The following is a 22,602-nucleotide window of genomic DNA, read 5'->3' as shown; positions in this document are numbered from 1 at the left end:
ATTAAGAAAATTCAAGTTGAAGCAACTTATTAAAATGAGACATCCTCATGGCCTCTAACTCATTCAAAAACAAATATTAGGTAAAGCTTCCTTATTAATGTAATATACACACTAACCACACTTGATAATTACAGAAATTGCTCTCATATCCGTTCTAGCTGTACAAAATGATAATTCTGAGAAGTAAATAATTTCCTCAAGATTATGGAATTTGAAGTTTAGTCCCTAAACTTCACACGTGAAATTGTAAATATATTTCTGTTGAAGCAGAAAAAAGTACAATGGTGATTAAACATGAAAATTAAGTGTACAGTAAACGCATTAAAGCTTCCTTTCCAACAGCTACACGAACTAATTTAAGAAACTTAATGTTAACTCCAAAAGTATATCTTTAATGATACAGAAAGTAGACAGTTGTAATGCAAATAGCAAATCTTACAGTGACGAATAAACCTTTAATTAAACTTCTTTTGAACTCTCTTCTCTGCCTTGGAAAAGTAGAACGTACAAGTAGAATGTGATTTGTGATGGTAGAATGCTTTTAGAGACCATGTTAAGAGTGTTCACTTCAATGAGAAGAGATTTAACCTTTCTTTTTTAATGTCAAAGGGCCTTACATGAGAATCAGTCCTTCATCTTTTAAAACTGAAAACCTAACTAAAACACTGCACCAAAAATAAGTGGAATGGCTTGTTAAGCCAGACAGGAAAGTTCTACTGACACTCTGTAAATTTTCCATATTTTACTTATAGAATAATATTTAACATGGCAGAATAATCCTATCCTTAAATTTATATGGAAATGCAAGGGAACCCCAAATGGCCAAACCAATCTTGAAAAAGAACAAAGTTGGAGGACCCACACTTCCTGATTTCAAAATTTACTACTAAGCTACAATAATCAGGACAGTGTGATATTAGCATACAGACATATAGATCAGGATAACGGAAGTCAGAGCCCAGAAAGAAATCCTCACATATATGGTCAAATGATTTTTTTTTTAAACTTTTATTTATTTTTGTGTTTTTCCAGGACCCATCAGCTCCAAGTCAAGTAGTTGTTTCAATCCAGTTGCGGAGGGCGCAGCTCACAGTGGCCCACGTGGGGATCGAGCTGGTAACCTTGTTGTTAAGAGCACCGCGCTCTAACCAACTGAGCCAACCAGCTGCCCCATAGTCAAATGATTTTTGACAAAAATGCCAAGACCATTCAATGAGGAAATGACAAATTTTTTCAACAAGTGGTGCTGAGACAACTAAATACCCACAGGCAAAAGAATGAAGTTGGACTCTTATCTAACATCATATACAAAAATTAATTCAGACCCAAAAATATAAAACTATTCCAAGAAAACAGGGAAAAACTTCACGACATTGGATCCGGCAATGATTTCTTAGAAAGGACATCAAAGACTCATGCAACTGAGGAAACAACAGATATACTGGACTTCATGAAAATGAAAAAAAAAAAAAATTCATCAAAAGACAGTACAAACAGAGTACAAAGGCATCCCAAAGAATGAGAGGAAATATTTCCAAATCATGTATCTGATAAGGGAGTAATATTCCAAATGTACAGAAAACTCTTAAAATTCTACAACAATAAAAATAACCTGATTAATAAACGGGGAAAGAACTTGAATAGACGTTTCTCCAAAGAAGATATGCAGATGGCCCATAAGTACATAAGAAGAAGCCCAGTATCACCAAACATTAGGGAAATGCAAATCAAAACTACGAGATGTCACGTTACATCCATGAGAATGGTGACTACAAAGAAAACAAAAAATAACAAATGTTGCCAAGTATGTGGAAACATTGAAACCCTTGCGCAACGTTGGTAGGAATGGAAAATGGGAAAGCCACTATGATGACAGTTCCTCAAGAAATAAAAAATAGAATTCCCATATGACCCAGCAATCCACTTCTGGGTATATTCCCCAAACAGTTGAAAGCAGGATCCCTAAGAAACGTCTGAACACCCGTGTTCATAGCAGCATTATCCAAATAGCTAAAATGTGGAAGCAACCCAAGTGTCCACTGACGGATGAGTGGGTAAGCAAGATGTGGTTTATCTGTACAATGGAATATAATTCAGCCTTAAAAAGGAAGGGCATTCTGACACATGCTACAACATGGATGAACCTTGAGGACATTAAGGTAAGTAAAATAAGCCAGTCACAAAAAGCCTTTATGTTTCTACTTATGTGAGGTACTTAAGAGTAGTCAAAATCATGGAGACATAAAGTAGAATGGTAGTTGCCAGGGGCTGGGGGAAGGAGAAAATGGGAAGTTATTATTTAATGAGTACAGAATTTGAGTTTAAATGATAAGAGTTATGAAGAAGGCTGGTGATGATGATAGAACCACATAATGGATGTATTTAATGCCACTGAAATGAACACTTAAGAATGGTTAGGTGGGGGTGACCGGTTATTAGCTCAGTTGCTTAGAGCGCGGTGCTAATAACACCAAGGTTGTCAGTTCGATCCCCTCATGGGCAACTGTGAGCTGTGCCTTCCTTAAAAAAAAAAAAAAAGTTAGGTGGTAAATTTTTTGTGTATAAATAAAAAATAAAATACATAAAATTTACAATTTTTCATTAAAAAGTAATTTTATGTTATAAATGTAAAGTTAGTCATTCAACACAAGAGCATGGAATCATAACCAACTTCATCAAACAATGGTTGGTTGTTTTGGGGTTTAATAAAACTATAGGCAACCATAACACATTAATAGGTCAGTGTCATTTAAAATATAGCTCTGAATTTAGGTAAATTGACTTCTTGATTCTGAAAATGGAGTAGGACTCATCCTTGGGGGTATGAAACATTTTATATACTTTGGTATGCACACTGGAATTACCCTTTATTCTAGAAGTATTACTAGAAATGCTTCTGTGGGTAACGGGGAAGGATTTCCTCAATAGCAGCAGGCTTTCAGATCTCATGATTTTACGTTCACACTCTAAAATGTTTTTGTAAGAGAACCCATTTAATTCTTTCATATGCATTATGTTTTTAAAGATTGTAAAAAATTAACTCGGGCTAAGAGGACAGAAATATTTAAAGTTTGCTCTATCCTGCAGATACATTTTGTGCTGTTTTAAAGGGAAAACAAACTAAAACAACAACGTGTGTGTTTGGCATACTGAGCATCATGATGAAACTGATGGGAAATACTACATGTCTGCACGTCAGCTGACAGCTTGCAAGGCTCAGGAGTCCACAAGTACCTGCTCCGCCCTCCTGAGAGCTTTGTTTTCTAATCTGTCCTGACTCACATATGTAGGCTAATTCCACTTTAAACTTTATTTCAGGGACAAAATTCAATTTCACTTTAGGTAAAGGTCACAAAAATTAAAAAGACACACTACACTGTCTCTGAGAACTCGGAACGGATGCTGCATCCCAGGCACCATGTGTCTTCCTGGAATGGAAGGGCCAATGTCCCACTGCTTGCCAAAAGCCCTGTAATGAAGGTTCTTTCAAAATCAAATTGAAAAACAAAAATGATCTTTTAATTTGTTAAATGACATCCCACATGCTTTGAGCTCATTTTACCCCACATTTTAATTACTTTGCATTTATAAACATGGGTACTAAAGATATCCTCAGATATCCTCAAAGCCCCCAACTCCCATGAATGATATTTGAGATTCCTGGTGTCAAAAGAATAAAATGACGTCTCCAGTCATTAAAAATTAAATTTTGTTCTTACTCCATGATTTCATCTAGTCTTCAAAAAAACATTAATGCAAAATTAGCTCTCTTGGTTTTAGGGCAAGGGCAGGCAGGGTGCACTGAATATTTCCTTTTAGACATTTTTGTTTTGCATGCCAGTATGCAATGTGAAGAGTCCATTATGACTATAGATAATTTCTACCAAGGGAAATGTAAACATCTTGGCCAAAAGATTTTTAAGTGACTTAAGCTGAATGTTAATTTTATATTCTTCTTAACTACATCAATGCAATAGTTTCAAAGGTCCAGACCATTTAAAGTTCATAATAAACCAACTGTAATAGATAGAAATTGACTTAGTTCATCTTGAATATGACTAGATAAGAATTCAAACAATTTAAACTATTTTTTGTACATTCATCACATTGGATATTGAAAATATGGTGAACTACCACAGTCACTTATGTTTATCGCATAGTGTGTGCAGTTTGGGGATGCCAAAAACTGTCCCTTAGATTAGAAGACATAGCAGGTCACACATGCTAATTCAGGTGAAGTGCCCAGGCAAACAAGTTGATTTAAAAGTCTATATTACAGTCTAAACACATTAAAAGGTAACTAGTAGGAGTTACAATGTAGCACAATCTGTCAATCATTGATAAAGATTGGAAGACATCGTTAGGTGATCAACAATCACTGTTTGGGGTATATTAATACATGGAAAACACTATATAACATTAGTAAAACATGTAATTCTATTTTCATTATATAGTCAGTAAGAGCTGGGTATCTAAGGAAACCAAATGCTATTTAACAATGAAGTTTCTATTCTAGAGTTCTATTAATTATAGAAATAATCAATTTCAAAATGTCATAAGAGCTGCGTTTCAAAGACTTCTTTCCATTTATGCAGAAAATACCATCTTACGTCTAGTGTTTATGGTCAGCAGTATTCAATCCTGGATATCAGATTAAGAACACATCTATATTCAGAAAGCAGGTGGGAAGAAATATCAAACCATGTAACAACCTGCTACCAAATGTCCTATCGGTTTCCTGGTAAGTCTGCCTAATGTTTTAGGTATCTGGTGATCCAGTTTCCATCTACGTGGTTATCCAAAGACTATTTCGTTACTTTAGTCTACTTGATAGTAGCAGAACACAGTCATCTGTCCCTTTCTATTTTCTGAAATATATGTTGCGGGGAGGAAAGGGGCCTGTGATGCTTCTCTAAGCACACACATTGCTAAGGGCCCAAATGGAGCAGGTGCAGCTGTTAGTGGTTGTTGAGATGTGTGTACTGCTTTATTCTCCAAAGGGAGCAGGAGGAGGGGAGGAAGGAAGGGAGTGAGTGACACAGGCCACCTGACATGTATCAGGACGAAAAGGGAGACTTCCATTTCCAACTAGGACAAAACGGAGGCAAAGCTCAGGAACCAGGAGCAAGAAGGAGGACTTGGCGTGAGAATGTGACATGGGACTCGGACAGCCAGCCTCCTAAGTCAGCGATGACACTGTGCTTCTTACATAGGCGGCTAGGTTTGCCCAGGATGCCAGCGTCTGGCTGTGAAAGAGTGAGAGAAGGGAAGTATTTGCAAGAGACTGTTTGTGATGACGCCCATGGGTAGGGAGAGCAGTGGAGGGCGGAGGGAGAGCAGCAGGTCAGGCAGAGGACTGGACGTCTCAGTGAGGGCCCAGAAGTGTTGCAGAAAAGGCACGGGAGCAGGCACCCCGGAAGGATAGGAGGGGGTGGGATACGTGACTAGTGATTTGGGGGACAGTACATGTTCTGGTACCTGTGAGACACAGGGAGTGAACAGAGGTGGCTGAGGTCATGGTGCCGGGCTGGGTCATCTCCGTGGGCAACGAAATCACCTAAAATGATGGCAGGAGTTAGCCAACTGCCTGGGACTGTCCTGTCTCCAGTAAAGAAGGAAACTGGTAGGTGTCAGTACTGGAAAATGAAAGACGGCTGGTGTAGCTAGGTGGCCGAAGCCTCAGAGGAGCAGGATATTTGCACAAATATAGGGCAGATAGCATTTTTATGTGCAATTTGCCGCCCAGGCGACATGCGGCGATGTCCAGGGACAGTTGGTCACTGCTGGTGTTTAGAGGGTAGAGGCCAGGGACACTGCTAAACACCCTGCAATGTGCACGCCAGCTCCTCACAGCGCAAGGCGTCCAGCTCAACGTGTCAGCGGGGCCATGGATGAGGGACTCTGAGGGAGAGGAAACAGCCACAGCAAAGACATGGCACCTTCTGAGGAAAACCAGAGCCCGCTCAGGAAAAAGCAGTTTGTTCGGTGCAAGCGTTGGATACCAGCCCGAAGACTCTGGATAAAAGCTGGAGGGGAGGCCACAGTCGCCAGCACCTAAGTCAGAGGAAAAAGAGGCACAACGGGACGTCCCTGAGCGAGGGACTGAAGGGCGGCCTGGAGGCAGGAGGCGTTACCTTCCATGTGGTGGGAGCCTCGTTAGTGCTGTTCAGGAGCATGACTCCACTCACTCTTTAATGCCTCACTGACGTCTCATCTGCATAAGAACAGTAAGGCCCCGGAGGGAGCAGAGACGCCATGTCTGACCAGGCACAGAGTGGCGAGCCTGAGATTCAGACTGCAAGCCACGCCGCTTGTAGCAGCATCGCCGCACGCACCCTTCCACTACTAAATAGAGAAAGGCTGAATAACCTGAATTGCCTCTGTCTTCATTCCTAGAGTCTATGAAGAGGAGCTGAGGAACAAAGAAATGGCATGAAGCGGGAGGCAGAAAAAGGAAAAAGGCCCGAATTAATAGAAGCATCTACATAACCTTGAAAACTCGAGAGCAAATTGTAGTGCTCCAGTTTGGGAATATTCATGAACGCCAAATCCTGGGCCACCAAACTTCTTCAGTCATTTTAACTCTTCCCTTCAAGAAGGAAATCAAGCTTCCGAATTTGTACCATTTTTTTTAGCTGTTCTCTAAGTCTGTTTGGCTCACTTCAGTTACCAGTTACTTTCTGTAATGATGGTAATTTATAAAAGCCTGACTATAACCAAGGCAATCTGTTTCTAAGAAGAAAATATTAATTTGATTCAGGTTGCCTTTTCTGTTCCTCTCCCTGCAAATAAATGAGACAGCAAACAAGGTCAGCAAAGCCATAATGCCCCCAAATAAATCAGGTCCTTTCTGACAGGTGAAGAATTTAATCCCCCGGCAGGCGGTCTGTTCAGAATGATAATCTGCGAAGTGTCACTTAGTCCTTCTACGTGTACTCAGTGGGGCCCGAGTGGCACTGAAGAGTGAATACGCCTTCAGTGCTGCTCTCACTATACTTAGGGAAAGCTTGCTCACCAGACGAGGTAATCAGAGAGAGAAGCCCAGTTCTCCAAAGCACATGCCCGGGTCAGGCTAGATAAATCCCACAAAGGGAAAAACTTTCCAGAGCAGAAAGGACAGAGAGCATCTCTCTCTCTCCTGTTCATTAGCTCGCTAAGAGTTTCCCTCTCTTTACAGATCAAAATTTGAGGGCTAGGGCTGTGTTGACAGATTGCAGAGAGCATAAAGAATGCTACCAAGGTGTGAGGAAATTAATTGGTATCATCTATTAATAGGTAATAAACTCTGAAAATGAGATAAAGGGGAAACGGAGCAATACTACGAAGTGAATTTTAATAGAGCTACATTTCATTTTCGTTCTTTACGAAAAAACCCTTTAAGAGACATACCTTAGTAGACAGTAGTAGTTTCCATCAGAAAAACATCAGAAACCTCACATTCTTTCCATCTGTTATCAGCTATGGTAAAATTGCCCTTCTATTTCATGGAGCATACATGTATAAAGCACAGTTTTAACATACTGTACTTAGGCCCATGGTTTCCCAAACAAGATTCTGTTTTATCTTATATGATAATTGTATTTTTAGCCAACTGGGAAGTCAGTTGCCTTTTTCTAATACTTTCAGGGGTTGAAGGCCTCGTGTCTAATATTAATTAAGCCGTCTCTGTCAGTGGGGTCACGTGGTCCTCTACGTATGTGGGCTCTTATTGTCAAAAAGAATACAGTGATAATCAGCTTCAAGACTTTCCTAGAAATTTGGGGGGAGAGGGTGAGGAAGGATTAAGCCCAGGTTCTAATAATTGGTACTAATAGTTGTAAAATAAGCAAGTGTAACATCGCTGCAACAGACTAATATCTCTGTAAAGTTTCCCTCAGATGTGTTTAGGAGTATCAGAAAGTATCAGAGAAGTTGCAGAATGCTTACAAAAACCATTTCCTATTACTGTGTCTCCCTGGTGTCCTATCCTTATCAGAGAACATAAGGAAGACATCAGAAACACAACTGCAGTTTTTAGTAAACAGGTCTTTTCATCTTTGCTGATAAAGATCAACTATTATTTACAGCAGAATTTGAATCAGTTCACACTGAATGCATTTAGAAGGGATTTATAAGATAACCTCATGTTATCTTACGGTTTTAATTTGTATTTTTAGAAAAATGGACAGAATCCTTGGAAAAAGTTTCCATTATTTTCTACATCTATGTAGATAAAAACTCCCACAGCCCAAGTTCCTAAGCTTTGTATATAGTTCTGAGAAACCCCTTGAATTTTAAAAGAAAATCCCTCAAAAAATACACGTTTGGATTTCTGCAAACAAACACCATTTTCATCAAGAGTTTCCTTTGTTGGCTGTTAAATCTTTGGCTGACAGACGCCTGACCATCAGGAACAGTTTGAGCACTTAAAAATATGCTAGCTGGGGCCAGGCCCGTTGGCTGAGGCGGTTGGAGCTCCGTGCTCCTAAAACCGAAGGCTGCTGGTTCGATTTTCACATGGGCCAGTGGGCTCTCAACCACAAGGTTGCCGGTTCAATTCCTCCAGTCCGCAAGGGATGGTGGGCTCCGCCTCCTGCAACTAAGATTGAACATGGCACCTTTAGCTGAGCTGCCGCTGAGCTCCCAGATGGCTCAGGTGGTTGGAGCGCATCCTCTCAACCACAAGGTTGCCAGTTCGACTCCCGCAAGGGATGGTGGGCTGCGCCCCCTGCAACTAACAACAGCAACTGGACCTGGAGCTGAGCTGTGCCCTCCACAACTAAGACTGAGAGGACAACAACTTGACTTGGAAAAAAGTCCTGGAAGTACACACTGTTCCCCAATAAAGTCCTGTTCCCCTCCCCCCCAAAAAAAATGCTAGCTGTCTTCAGGTTCTATACTGCTGCCCAAACTGTGACTATTTGTTCAACAGATACATGTCAAGTCCCCATTTGGTACCAGGCCCTGGCCCAGGCACAGAGAAACGATGGTGAAGAGCATGAACAAAAATCCCTGCCCTCACAGAGTTTATGTTCTAGAACGAGAAGATACAGTAAAATGTAAGTGCGTAGCCTTTCACCAAACGCTGTACTTCTGGAATACGATGAACGGGCTTTGGAGAGAAACGGAAGCAGAGCATAGGGGGTCCTGGAGAGGTGCCATTTTGAACACACAGCAGGTCTCCGTGAGAAATCAGATGACATTCAATTAACATATGATGGAAGGGAAGGACACTTGGAAAAGTAACTTAAAAGAGGTGATACAGGCATCTGGAGGAATAATACTCCAGGCAGACAAAACAGCCACTTGACCCAAGCCTTGAGACTGAACCTTGCTTTGGAGTGTTGAAGGAACAGCAAAGCCTCAAGTGGGAAAACAGAACTGAGGTCAAAGAGGTCATGTGATGGTGGGCCACAGTACGCGGGGCCCGTAGCCCATTTTATGGCATTTGGCTAATTCTTTAAATGAGATGAAGAAGCCATTGGAAAACTCTGAGTGACATGACCTGATTTATATTTTTAAAGATCACAGCCGCTCATGTGTTGAAAACAGACTCTGGGGGACAAGGGTGGAAGCAGAGGAACAGCGATTGGGGTAATTTGGGTGAGAAATGATTGTCATGGACCAGGATGGTTATGGTGGAGGTGGTGTGAAGTGGTCAGGCTGCGGATATATTCTGAAAGCAGAATGAACAGTATTTCCTCACAGAGTTGCTGTTGAGAGTGACGGAAAGAGGCTGCAGAGATGATTCCACCGCTGTGACCGAGGAACTGGATGGATGGCACTGCCATTTAGTGAGATGAGGAGATTATGGGTTGAGGAGGTCTGAAGTAAAAGAGCATACCTATTTAATTTCACAAACCATTATTACCCTGTAAACTTAATTAAAAAGAGAAGAGCTGGGATACAATTTAGGAAACATGGTCTGAGATGTCTTATCAAAGACATAGATGTAGAGATGGCTGGCAGGCAGCTGGACAAGTGGTGTGGGCAGCTGGAAGGAGGTCCAGCCTGACGATGTACAAATTTGGGAGTCATTAGCACGTAGGTAATGCTTGAAGCCATGAGATCGCCAAGCGTGTACGAGGAAAAACAGTTAAGAACCTTGTCCAACTCCACTGAAACGGACTACAAACAAACACTCTTGAGTGTTGTTGATGTGTACCGAGGTCTGAAATTCTGCTGCATTTAAAAACACTTCAGCCATACATCAGTGTGTTTAAAAGTCAAGTTTAAACTTCTGAATACAGCACAGAGTGATGGCTTGCTACGATAACATCCTTGAAGTTCAGATATTGTAACACTTGAGTTGAGTGATCTTTTTCACCTCTGGACCACTGGTTTCTAGCATCATGCCTCAGAGTAGACAGAGGCTCAATAAACAATTACTGAATTTGATGAATGAGTGCAAAAGTATTTGTGATACTAAAAAAATTTTCAGGTCATGTTGAAATGAAATAAATATCACAATGAGATATACCACCTTACACCTGTTAGAAAAACTATTACCAGTGAGAGAAGAAACAGTAAGTACCGGAGAGAATGTGGAGAAAATGGAACCATCGTATACTGCTCGGGTAAATTGGAATGTACATTGGTAGAGCCTCTGTGGAAAACAGTATGGAAGTTCATCAAAAAATTAAGGATAGAGCTATAATCTGCCCCGCAATCCTTCTTCTGGGTATCAAACCCCCAAATTTGAAAACATTTATTTGTAAAGATATAAGTACCCCTATGTTCATTGCAGCATTATTCACGGTAGCCAAGACATGGAAACAAACTAAGTATCCTTTGGTGAATGGTGAAATAAAGAAAATATGGTACATATACACAATGGAATACTACTCGGCCATAAGAAAAGATGAAATACTGCCATTTGCAACAACATGTATGGATTTTGAGAGCATCATGCTAAGTGAAATAAGTCAGATGGAAAAGGACGAGACTATATGATTTCACACATTTGTGGCATATAAAACAGAAAGCAACAAACAAACAAACAAACAAACAAAAAAACTTACAGACACAGACAGCACTATGGTGGTTACCAGAAGGGGAGAGGATGGGTGGAGGATGAAGAGGGTAAAACAGATTACATATATGGTGATGGAAGGAGACTAGACTCTGGGCGGTGACCACCCAGATGACGTATTATTGAGCTGTACACTTGAAACATGTAATTATTAACCAATATTACTCCAATAAATTATTTTTAAAAAAGGTAAAAATAAAAAAATAAAAAAGTCCTTATCATTTAGAGATACAGATTGAGAAATTTACAAATGAAATGGCATGATGTTTGGGATTTTTTGAAATTATCTGGAGTAGGAGGGGCTCCTGGTAGGTTGTACAAATAAAGTAAGATTGGCCACATATTGTTAATTGTTGAAGCTAGGTGATGATTAAATGTGCATATATCATACTATTTTGTCTACTTTTTTATGTTTATCATTTTCATAATAAAAAGTTTCAAAGCCTTTGAAATTTTAAATACATAAGCTAAATATTTTTCTTATAATTAAATTTATGGCATTTATCAGTCAATAATTTTTAAATGGAAAGGGAAACAAACATCAGGCAACATATGTCTAAATTACCACGAATTTTTGATCGGTGGACTATTCAAATTTTGATGTGGTGCACAAACAACAAAAACAACAACTAAAGACTTGTTTATTACACCCAGTACTTTTTACATGTATCCAATATCACTGACTTCCTCATAACCTTTTAACATTTTGGTTTTAACATTCAATTCAAAAGAAAATGTTTACTAAGAAAACAGGAAATAAAATCTCATAATTCTTGGCAGTTCAAAAGAAGTATATTTATGAGCAACTTACCTGCTGTAAAATCTTCAGTCAGGTCAATAAATGCATGAGAATGTGGAATTCGCATTTTACTTTTAGTGGTCAATGCAGGATGCCATGATAAATTCCTTAAAAAAAAAAAAAAACAAAACCAAAAAATTTTCTTAAGGCATACATCACATGAACATTGTTTTAAAACAAACAAACAAAAAATCTGTGCATATATGCAAGATATTTTGAAAGTTTATTTTTATTGAAATGTTTCATATACCATACAATTCACATTTTAGTGGTTTTCAGTACATTCGTAGTGTGCAACCATCACCACTATCTTATTCCAAAACACTTTCATCACCTCAAAAAAAACCCTACATCCATTAGTCACTTCCCATTCTCCCCTCCCTCCAGCCCCTGGTAACCACTAATTTGCTTTCTGTCTCTATGGATTTCCCTATTCAGGACATTTCATATCAATGGAATCATTTAATATGTGACTTTTTGTGTCTGGTTTCGTTCACTTAGAATAATGTTTGCAGGTTCATCTATGTTGTAGCATGTCTCAGTACTCCAGTTCTTTATGTGGCCTAATATTCCATTGTATGGCTACACGTTTTTTTTATCCATTCATCCGTTAATGGATATTTTGGCTTGTTTCTACTCTTGGCTATTATAAATGATGCTGCTATGAATATTCACACACAAATTTTTGTGTGGACAGAATTATTTTGGGAATACCTAGGAGAGGACTTGCTGGGTTACATGGTAAACGTATGTTTAATTTCCTAGGGAACTGTCAAATTGTTTTCCATTGTGGCTTCACCATCTTACATTCTCACTAGCAATGCAGAAGGGTTCCAATGTCTCCATTTCTTTGTCAACACCTATTACTGTCCATTTGTTTTATGATAACTATCCTAGAAGATGTGGTATAGTATCTTATGTTTGTGATTTGTATTTTCCTCATGGCTAATGATGTTGAACATGTTTTCATGTACTTATAGGCCATTTGTATATCTTCTTTGGAAAAATGTCTATTCAAATCCTTTCCCTGTTTTTAAATTGGGTTATTTATTGCTTTATTTTTGAGTTGTAAGAGTTATTTATATAGAGTGAATACTAGATCTTTATCAATGTATGTTTGGTATAATTTGCCAATATCTATTTTTGCTTGTTTTTTTGGTGTCATATATAAGAATTCATTTCCAAATCCAAGGTCATGAAGATTATCCCTGTTCTTTCTTCTAAGAGTTTTAGCTCTTATATTTATATCTTGATTTTTTTAAGTATAAGAAAATGATTTAATATTACCATAAATATTTGTTCTATACTATCATAAATGGTTCTTCCTAAAACATTTTCCTAAATATTTTATCATTTATGAATATTAATTCCAAAGTTTTGAGCCACACTAAGAATAAATTTAGACTCCTACCTCACACCATATAACAAACATCAACTCAAAATGGATCCAAGAACTAAAATTATAAAACTCTTAAGAGAAAACATGGTGATAATTTTCATGACCACGGATTTGGAAATGGGTTCTTAGGTATGACACCAAAAGAACAAGCAACAAAAGAAAAAATAGATGAACTGGATTCATCAAAATGAAAAACTTTTGTACATCATAGGACAGTATTAAGAAAGTGAAAAGACAACTCCACAGAATGAGAGAAAATATTTGCAAATCTTATCGCTGATAAGCGTCTAGTATCCAGACTATATAAAGAACTTTCACAGCTCAATAACAAAAAGATGAACCACCTAATTTAAAATTGACAAAGGACTAGACATTTCTCCTAAGAAGACATGCAAATGGCTATCAGGCGCACCAAATGATGCTTAGCATCATTAGTCACTGAGGAAATGTAAAGCAAAACCACAATAAGAAACTACTTCAAACCACTAGGATGGCAATAATCAAAACCCAGAAAATAACAGGTGTTGGAGATGATGTGAAGAAATAGGAACTCTCGTATATTGCTGGTGGGAATTTAAAATGGTGCAGCAGTTGTGGAAAACAGTTTGGCAATTCTTCAAAAAGTTACACACAGAATTATCACATGACCCTGTATTTCTATGCCTAGGTATATACCTAAAAGAATTGAAAACAGGGATTCAAACAAATACCTGTGTATGAAAGCTCTTAGCAGTACTATTCACAATAGCCAAAAGGTGGAAATAACCCAAATATCCCCTAATGAATGAACGGATAAAGAAAAGGTCATATATCCACACAATGAAAATATTCAGCCATAAAAAGACGGGAGTACTGATACATTGCACAATGTAGGTGAACCTTTAAAACATTGTGCAATGTGAAAGAGGCCAGATACAAAAGGTCACTGCTATACAATTCCATTTTTATGAAATACCCACAACAGGCAAATCTATACACAGAAAGCAGATTACTGTTTGCCAAGGGCAGGGAGGGGAAGGGAGAGTGACTGCTGAATGGTATAGGGTTTCCTTTTGGAGAGATGAAAACTCCTAGTATTGGACCTAGAAAAAGGTCATAGAACATCGTAAATGTACTAAATACCACTAACTCATACACTTCATAATGGTTACATTTTATGTCATTAAAAAAACTAACAGTTTAGTTTTCGTATAGCTCTCACCCACTCTCCCTTAATGTTAACATCTAAAAAAACCCTCGTACATGGAGTGAACCAGGATATAGAAGGAGGGCAAGCTTAAATAAAGTCATTCCCCACAATCCCTCATCCATAGGGACCACTCCAGGGTCACAGGTATTTCCATTTATCAAGACCCTACTCAAATCGGCTTCCTCCCAAAGGCCTTTGCTCTCCTCTTACTATTCCTAGAACACTTTCCTGTAGGAAGAGCACTTCAGTTTGTATTAAAGTTACACGAGGAACTATGTCTGAGAGTGTAAGCTCCTCTAGACACCCAGATGCACACTCCCACATGCCTAACCAGGACCTGGCCCCAAATAGCGGCTGCACTGAAGCAAAGCCTTAAGTAGCACCTCCTGTTCTTCTCTCCTCCTAGCTAGACTTTGCTGGGTTTTTCGCAGAACTATGTTCCAGTCCCATATGGAAGCACAGACATGTCATCTCTGAAGAGCAATTTAAGGTTAATTAAGTCCAATTTAATAGTCCGCATAACATCCAATTGACAGGGTAGCAAACAAGGCTTATTTGTGAATTTAGTTTTGATGTATGTCCAAAGCGGAGAAAAACAATTCACTAATTTGTTCTTGGCAGGTGGAATCTGGGAAAAGAATAAGCATTCATCAGGAGAGAATTTTCCCTACACAAAGGGTCTGTGTTCTACAAACAGTAACCTCCCCCCAATAACCTTCTTTTTAGCGCACACCAGGCCTCATCTGTAACCTACACAAGACAGTAAATAAAAAACCGAGCAGTAGTCACACAACCTAATTTTATTATTTTCTCCAAAGCCCCTAATATAAAGTTATGATAATAAGAAAATCTTACAATAAATTGAGAAATTGTATTTAGCATTGGTTGTAAGATAATTCAACGCCAAGCACTCGTCACGTTCTTCTGTTTCATACTAGGAGAGGTTAGAAATGCTTAAAATAATTTCAGTTACGTTCCATTTAATAATGGCTGGTTCACTTCTTTTTAAGATAGGCCATTTATTCCTCAGTTCTTTAAATTCTAAGCATTAAAGTATTCTTAATTACTAACAAAATCAGCAGACTTGAGCTAGAGATTCTGTGACAAGTTTAACTGAAAGTCATTGCAGCAGAGTCTCCTAATGTTCTCAACAAATTTGCAATTAGGCCAAAAGTGAGTAAAAAAATATCAGCTTTTACAAAGCTGAGCTCGAGGAGGTTAGTCACGTGGCTGTCTTTAATTACGACCAGAGCAGTTATTGATTTCATTCCCTATAGAATTTTCATAGGTTTCCTTTGAAATAAATTATGAGTAGGGTTTTGGAAAACTCAAATAACTTGTGATACTTTGTCTTACAATTTTGTAAAAATGTTTCAAATGAAGAAGCTAGAGTGCTGATCAAGCCAAAGTCGTAAAGAGATAGACTGGGCCAAATTCTGCATAAAGATTTGTCTTATTTGACCCACACAGTTTTAAAATTTTTGAATTCACTGGTAAAACTTAAATAAAAAATCGTATTTCACATAAAAATCGGGATTTCCAGCTTCTCTTAAAATATCTGAAAGTGTGACAACCAACTGGCCCTTTTCAGACAGTCGTTCTGCACACCGCTGAAGCCCTGACCTTCAGCTGCTTCATTCACTTTTGTTTCCGTTTGGGTCCCTTTTGACATTTCAGTTTGCGACTCCTAACAGAACATTAATTGTAATCTTGCTTTCTTGAACATTTCAAATCAATATTCAAGTTCATCACAGTGTTTTAACGTTTATACTTGTTGCCTATACTCTATTCTACATGAATATCTCTTAAAGGCAGTTAACCGAGCCTTATGCTTTCTACACAGTGTCTATTACCATTCTGGTCTGTACCAAAGGTGGGCTGGGGGAGGGAAGAGCTGCTGTTTCTTTCGGTGCTGCATTTTAAGACTGCTGAAAATTGTATATACATATACACATGTTATATGTATATACAGTTGGCTATCAGAATTAAATTGTTCAAAATTTTATAGTTCAAAATAAAATTCATGTCCCCTACCTTTAATGTTGCTCTTTGTACACATCAGTTTTTCAATAATAAGCAGACACCATATTTTTCAAGCAATTATACTTATATAAACTATAATCTTCTCATATACGTGCTCAACTCCATTTGAAGGCCAAGGCCACAAATACAAACTACGCTGATAACAAAGGAAGAAAACAGTAAAGAAGAGAAAGTGGGCAGTTCTGAGCCATGGTAAGTCTATTCATTGACATTTCTTGACCTCTGCAGAAAATTCCAATTATTAGCTTCCCAACCCCCGCGCGCGCACACACATACACAAAACGTTAACTATGTCAAGGTTTTCTAATGTGCGGGCATCATCACCCTTAATCTCAAAGAACAGTATTTATCGAATAATAAATTTAAATATAATTAATGTCAGCTGTAGCTTTTGGCTGCCTATGGTAACAGCTCTTTGATGACCACTGATCCACCCACCTTTCTATTACCAGCCTATACTGAATTACCACTATTTAAGATATCCAGGTAAATTACCACTATTTAAGATATCCATTTTTTCCTTGCAGAACTTTATCATGATGTAAAATATTTTTATATCTGAAGTCTTTTTAGTGATCACTCTATCATGTCTCCAAAAAAAAAAATGTATGTCTACAAATTGGTATATCAATTAAAATTGGTAATTAATTGGTTTTATGTATTCAAGTGTTTAAAAGAACCTCTCTGAGGTTGAATGATTTTAACTACCAATGTACGATTGTTAAGAACACACACTATATAGTTTGATAACTTACTGAACCAAAGGTAAGATTTTACTGGAAATGCATTTTTTGAACAGATGGACAGAACTTCAAAATGTATTAGTTTATTCATCCTTGTGACACTGCTGGGATGAGGCAGGAATCAGCATAAAGTCCAGTCCTACTCTTCACCTTTATAGATATAAATGCATGAAAATCTCCTTGGAAATATAATATAAAATTATTCCTAATTTTTTAGGTATGATAAATACATTGTGATTATGTATTTTTTTTTAAAAAATCCTTATTTTTTTTAGATATATATTGAAATATTTATAGATTAAAAATGTCTGGGGAGGGAGCTAGAAGAGAGAGAAATGAGGGAAAAGGTATGAATGAAATAAAACTGGTTAAGAGTTGACAACTATAGCTAGATGACAGGTGCATTATATACAAATTCATCGTTCCATTCTCTTCACCTCTGCATGTTTAAAACTGTCCATAACAAAAGTAAAAAAAAAAAATTTTGAGCTGTTGATTTAGCTCATTCAATTTATGGAAAACCTCTTCCCTATAATCCAAGTCACAGACAGTCCTCACTGTCAAACCAATCTCCAAATGAAAGTTATTTTCTGTCAGAGTTTGACCTCGTTTTTTCCATTCAAATAAATGTACTAATATGTGTTTCAAGGAATATTACAAACACTGAAGAGAAAACTACATAAATATTGTAGGACAGATTACTAAAAGCAGTCAAGAATAAAATAATGAGATTCAGATAAAATTGATTCATCTTGTTGTTTTTTAATAGGTTACGAACACAAGATGGTAAAGCAACATGCTCTTCGTCATCAGTGAACTTCTCATAACGCAATGTGATACAGCTGAAATAATTCACAGCACCAGAAGTACAATGAAAGACATAATGGTCCTTCAGTAAATGCATATGAATACTGAACTTTGGCGTCTGGCTTTTGACGTAATTAGATAAAAATAGAGTATAAAAAATGAGAAATAATTCCAGTTCTTTCTTATTTTTTTAGATCTAACAAAATTTTCTTAAGACTTTAATATATGGTAAAGGGATATATTGCAAAAAAATTAGGCTCAGGAGCCAGCATATAAATTTGTTTTCTATTACTAGAATGAAAATAGTAAGTATTTTATAAGACAAAATAACATGCTTGACTTTAAATGGAATTATCTTGCTATGATTTGATGAAATAGGTTTTAGCTACATTATAGAAAAATGTATAGCAAATGTGAAAGAAATTACGTAAAAGTTTTAGTCATGGGTCTGGTAGTCCTAGAGAATATTCCAGTCACATCTGAAACAATCATTGTCATCATTCAAAACTACGAGGGCATGAAAGATACCTTCCTTCCAGTTAATGATGTGTCGTAGGGAGAGTCCTAAGAACAACTGAAAGGTCTGCTTTGTGGAATTGAGTGTTTCTTATGGATGCTCTTTGCTTTGCTCCCCCAGGGCCCTCTCTCAACAATAACAGATTCTCTGACAAGAGTCAAGGGATGGAAGAGGCAAAGCCATTAAAACAAAAACTGTCATTACTTCCACAACCCCACTCTAGCACATCTGAATCCAGAGTATCTCAGTGATGACCAATTGCCTTCTTTTGAAGACAAGCTTCATCTTAAGAGAAATAAGCATTAAGACAGAAAGACTGGAAATTCTATTAGTTTAGGATATCTGTGTTTCGTATGCTGCGGGTTTTTACACCCCGGAAACACATCATTAGTAAACTTTAAGGGTAAGGAATATGGCATTTTCATAGGACAGAGGAGAAAGTTATAGTGGAAACAGGTATATTCTCAGGCACATCAATTGTAGTTCAGGTAGGGAGGACCTCTGAGCCCTGAGGGTCCAGAAGGTGATTCGCTTCAATGATCTGTGCTTGCATCCTCCTTTGTGGGTCTTTACTTCTGGTAAATAAACACAGCTCACTGTGCTGTGTTCCCAAAGATGGCACATTACTTGGCATCCAACATGTGCTACTGCATTTCGCTTTTGCCATGCCCACATCCACAGGTAGAGTCAGTAATGATCCAATCCTCTCGAGTCTTAGCTAGTTCTTTCATCTATTTTGACCAATAGAATGCAGCAGTGATGCTGTGTAACTTCCGGGTCTGGGCCTCACGAGGTGTGAAGCTCACATCTATACCTCCTGGAAAACAGCACTAAACTATGGGAAGTCCAGCCTCGCCACGTAGGAGTACCGTCAAAAGCCCTCTGTGACTACAACAGAGGGGATGAAGGCAAGAACAGAGAGGTTTTAGAACTTGGGAGACCAAGATTCCAATCCCAGATGTACTGTTTATTTATATATTGTGAGCTCACACTGGTCCCTTCACCTTTGAATGAGCCCCTCTGGCCACACAAGCTATCTGTTGTGAGAAAAAATATGAGACAGCTGATGGAAAGTGCCAACCAGAGTTACTCATTTTATATATACGAATAAAAATTTAAAAAAAAAAAAATATATATATATATTTTAAAAAGGCTTATTTAGGGTCCTCTCTCTCTCTTCCTTCCCCATCCAACCCCAAGCCTCACAGAGGACAGGTAAATGGTGCAACCTTGTGGTATGCCGCTTCTGAAGTGGTCAGAGACAGGCAGGTTATACGGGGAAGGGTGGGAAAAGACACATTTCTCGAGAACAAAGTCACCCTGATACACACTTGATGGGTCATTCACTCACTCTGGGCCTCTAGTAAAACTCAAAGGTGTGGGATGCACCAGATAAATCGTAAGCATCTCTCAGAAATAACAGCTTGTGTTCAAAAGAGAAAACATGGCGATTTCTCTCGGCTATATCTTTATTTTGTCCCACTATGCCTACCTCCATAGGGTCTGCAGTAATATTATTGGGTTGGTGCAAAAGTAATTGCGGTTTAAAAGGTTGAAAGGTTCAAAATTGCGGCTTAAAAGGTTAAAAATAATTGCAAAAACCACAATTACTTTGCACCAACCTAACACACCTAAGAGAAGTGCCGGCAGCTCTGACTCCTGGGGCAGGCAGATAGGACAGAAGGCCGGGGCCAGTCTGAAGAAAAACACAGGCCTCCACAGTTGAACCCACAGCTCTACTCAGGGTCAATGTGGGCTGAATCCAGGCCTCCAGGCTGTTGAAAGTCAAGTATGGGGAGCATATTTTCAACAGCGTACATACATACCTTTAAAAAATGCAATAGGAATCTAAGGAAAGAGGACTTAACCTTTGTTTTCAGAAATTACGAATTACTTTGATGCATTTTACCCTAAATTGAAATGATAATATATACTAATCTTATGCTTGCTTGGTTTTCGTTTTTTTTTCCAAATTTTTTTATTGTGGTAAAATATACATAACATAAAATGTATCATCTTAACCATTTTTAAGTGTATAGTTCAGTGGTATTCCAACTTGTTTTAAAATGGACTTTTTTCTATACAATTGCATAGCACTGAAATAAAACAAAATGATTTCTCCTCAAAGAAGAAAATTGTGATATATGCTAATAAAAATATGCTGAATCAAGACACTTTTAACTATCAGTATTCATGATAAAATGTTACTATTGAATTTCTTTACACAAACTATAAAACTGTGTTTTTCTCAAGAAACCGGTATCTTTCAGAATGAATACTTCAAAGGACACACACCTAAAAATTGTAAGATTTAACTAAAAGCAAAGTGAATAAATTTTGAGAATAACTTCTTAAACCATTTACTTAGAAACAAACAAAAGTTCACTTACATACAACACTGCCGACCAGAACGTAAAACAAAGCAGTACTGATAAATCACCAGGGAATCCTAAGTCATTTAATTGGCCCCGCAAAAGCTTCTGGAGGGACTCCAGAAAATAAAATATAGACCCTTAACTAACATGCCACTTGAAATAATCACAGCATATACAATTTTAAGTCATCTACTAAAACTTTTCACTATTTCTGTGGCTTAATTTTGAAAAAAAAAAATTAGATGAGAAACAGTAGGAGAATAAATTACCTCCAACAACAAAGTTTCTTCCGGAAAAAAGTTAAATTGGTGCAGTGTTTCTATGGAAATACTGATAACAAACTTATTTCTCAAGTTCTAATAGATTCCCTTAAACAACACTGTTCGAAACATAAATAGTATATGAGGGGAGGAGGGGAGGGGCTGCTAGGGGAATTCAAAGAAATTCTGAATCCTCTCAAAGCCACCTTTTTTTGTTAAGATTATGAGTACTAACACTGATCTCAAAGTTAAAAGCTGCCTTAAGGATTATTTGGTTTTCTTTTGTGTTATAACCTCACCATACTTTTCATATTCTTTCTAAAGTAGATTTAAGTGACATAATATCAGATTATTATTCCATTAATTGCAACATTTCCTGTAATGCATCAGCAAACAAAGAAAATCAGCAGTAAAAATAAAGGGTGCTTTAATAAATCGGTCATTGGTTAAAATGTGAGAAAAGATAAAAGGTTACATGGAAAAATAGGGATTTATTCCTCTGGATTGAGAGTAGCTAACTATGTTTAAGTAAAAGAGTTTTTTCTGATAATGGAGGGAAAAAAACCCCACCCACAAAACTAACAGTTAAAAATGGCTGCTTTCAGTGCCATTAATATTACATTCAAAGTTTTCATGTGCTCATGGTGAAGTAAACAGAGTACAGTCAAGTATCCATCTGTCACACATTTACATTAATATCCCCAAGTATACAACTTGGGCCTCACCCAGAAGTGTGTTTGGACTCAGTATATGAGTCATGGAAAATCTGAACCGACCAATATAACACGTGGCTTTGATGAAAATTATAGGTACAAGCTTTTTCACTTCAGTACTAAAAACAATACACATCTTCTGAATGCTTACACAACATCAGTTTCAATACCCTTTTATGGAAAATGCTCATTAACGACAATCTCACATCCCTGCAAAAGCAGGTCCACTTAACAGTGAGGTGTTAATGTCTAGCGGTAAGTGATGGGGCGTGTTATTACATTCTTTCAAGTCATCCCAAAGTGAGGTTGAGGCAGAAACTGAAGTCTCACCTTTGAGCATTTAGCACACATCAGTGGTCTCTGGCACCTCGTAGATTTAGCACCCTTCCTGTCCTGCCAGATACCCCCACCGTCCAATTACAAGGGGGTCTTCTGCCTGCTGCCATTCCCGGCTTAGACTGACCATTGCACCTTCACTGCAGCCACACCGGTCATGCTAGCTAAACTTGTGGGCGATCTCCTATTTCCACGCCTGCACTGGGCCAGGACACAGCTGGGGCTTTCCAGCACAATCCCATCTGGGCCACAGAGACAAGGCAGCATCTCCATCCAACTGGTCTCTAAAGCAGGGTTCTCTTCCAGATACTTTTCGAAGCCGGGGGAGAAAACAGGTTTCTCATTCAGGGTTCACAGTAAGTCTTTCAAAGGTCACTATGAATAGTATCAAAACACCCATATTCTTTATT

The 22,602-nt window shown here is 38.0% G+C and overlaps 1 protein-coding gene across 1 annotated transcript in view; it reads right to left on the bottom strand.

Moving 5' to 3' along the window:
* The window catches only part of ITFG1 (integrin alpha FG-GAP repeat containing 1), a 124,375-nt gene that overhangs the window by 92,314 nt on the left and 9,459 nt on the right, over nt 1-22,602 (bottom strand). Inside the window, exon 6 of the mRNA XM_019731862.3 lies at nt 11,823-11,917. Coding sequence (XP_019587421.1) covers nt 11,823-11,917 — 95 coding nt within the window. The remainder of the gene's footprint in view (nt 1-11,822; nt 11,918-22,602) is intronic.

Source organism: Rhinolophus sinicus, chromosome 8 (assembly GCF_057876585.1).
Source record: "Rhinolophus sinicus isolate RSI-liver-muscle chromosome 8, RSI-T2T, whole genome shotgun sequence".
Classification (NCBI taxonomy): Eukaryota; Metazoa; Chordata; class Mammalia; order Chiroptera; family Rhinolophidae; genus Rhinolophus; species Rhinolophus sinicus.
Note: the sequence above shows the minus strand (reverse complement) of the source record. Positions and strands in the feature narration are given on the sequence as shown.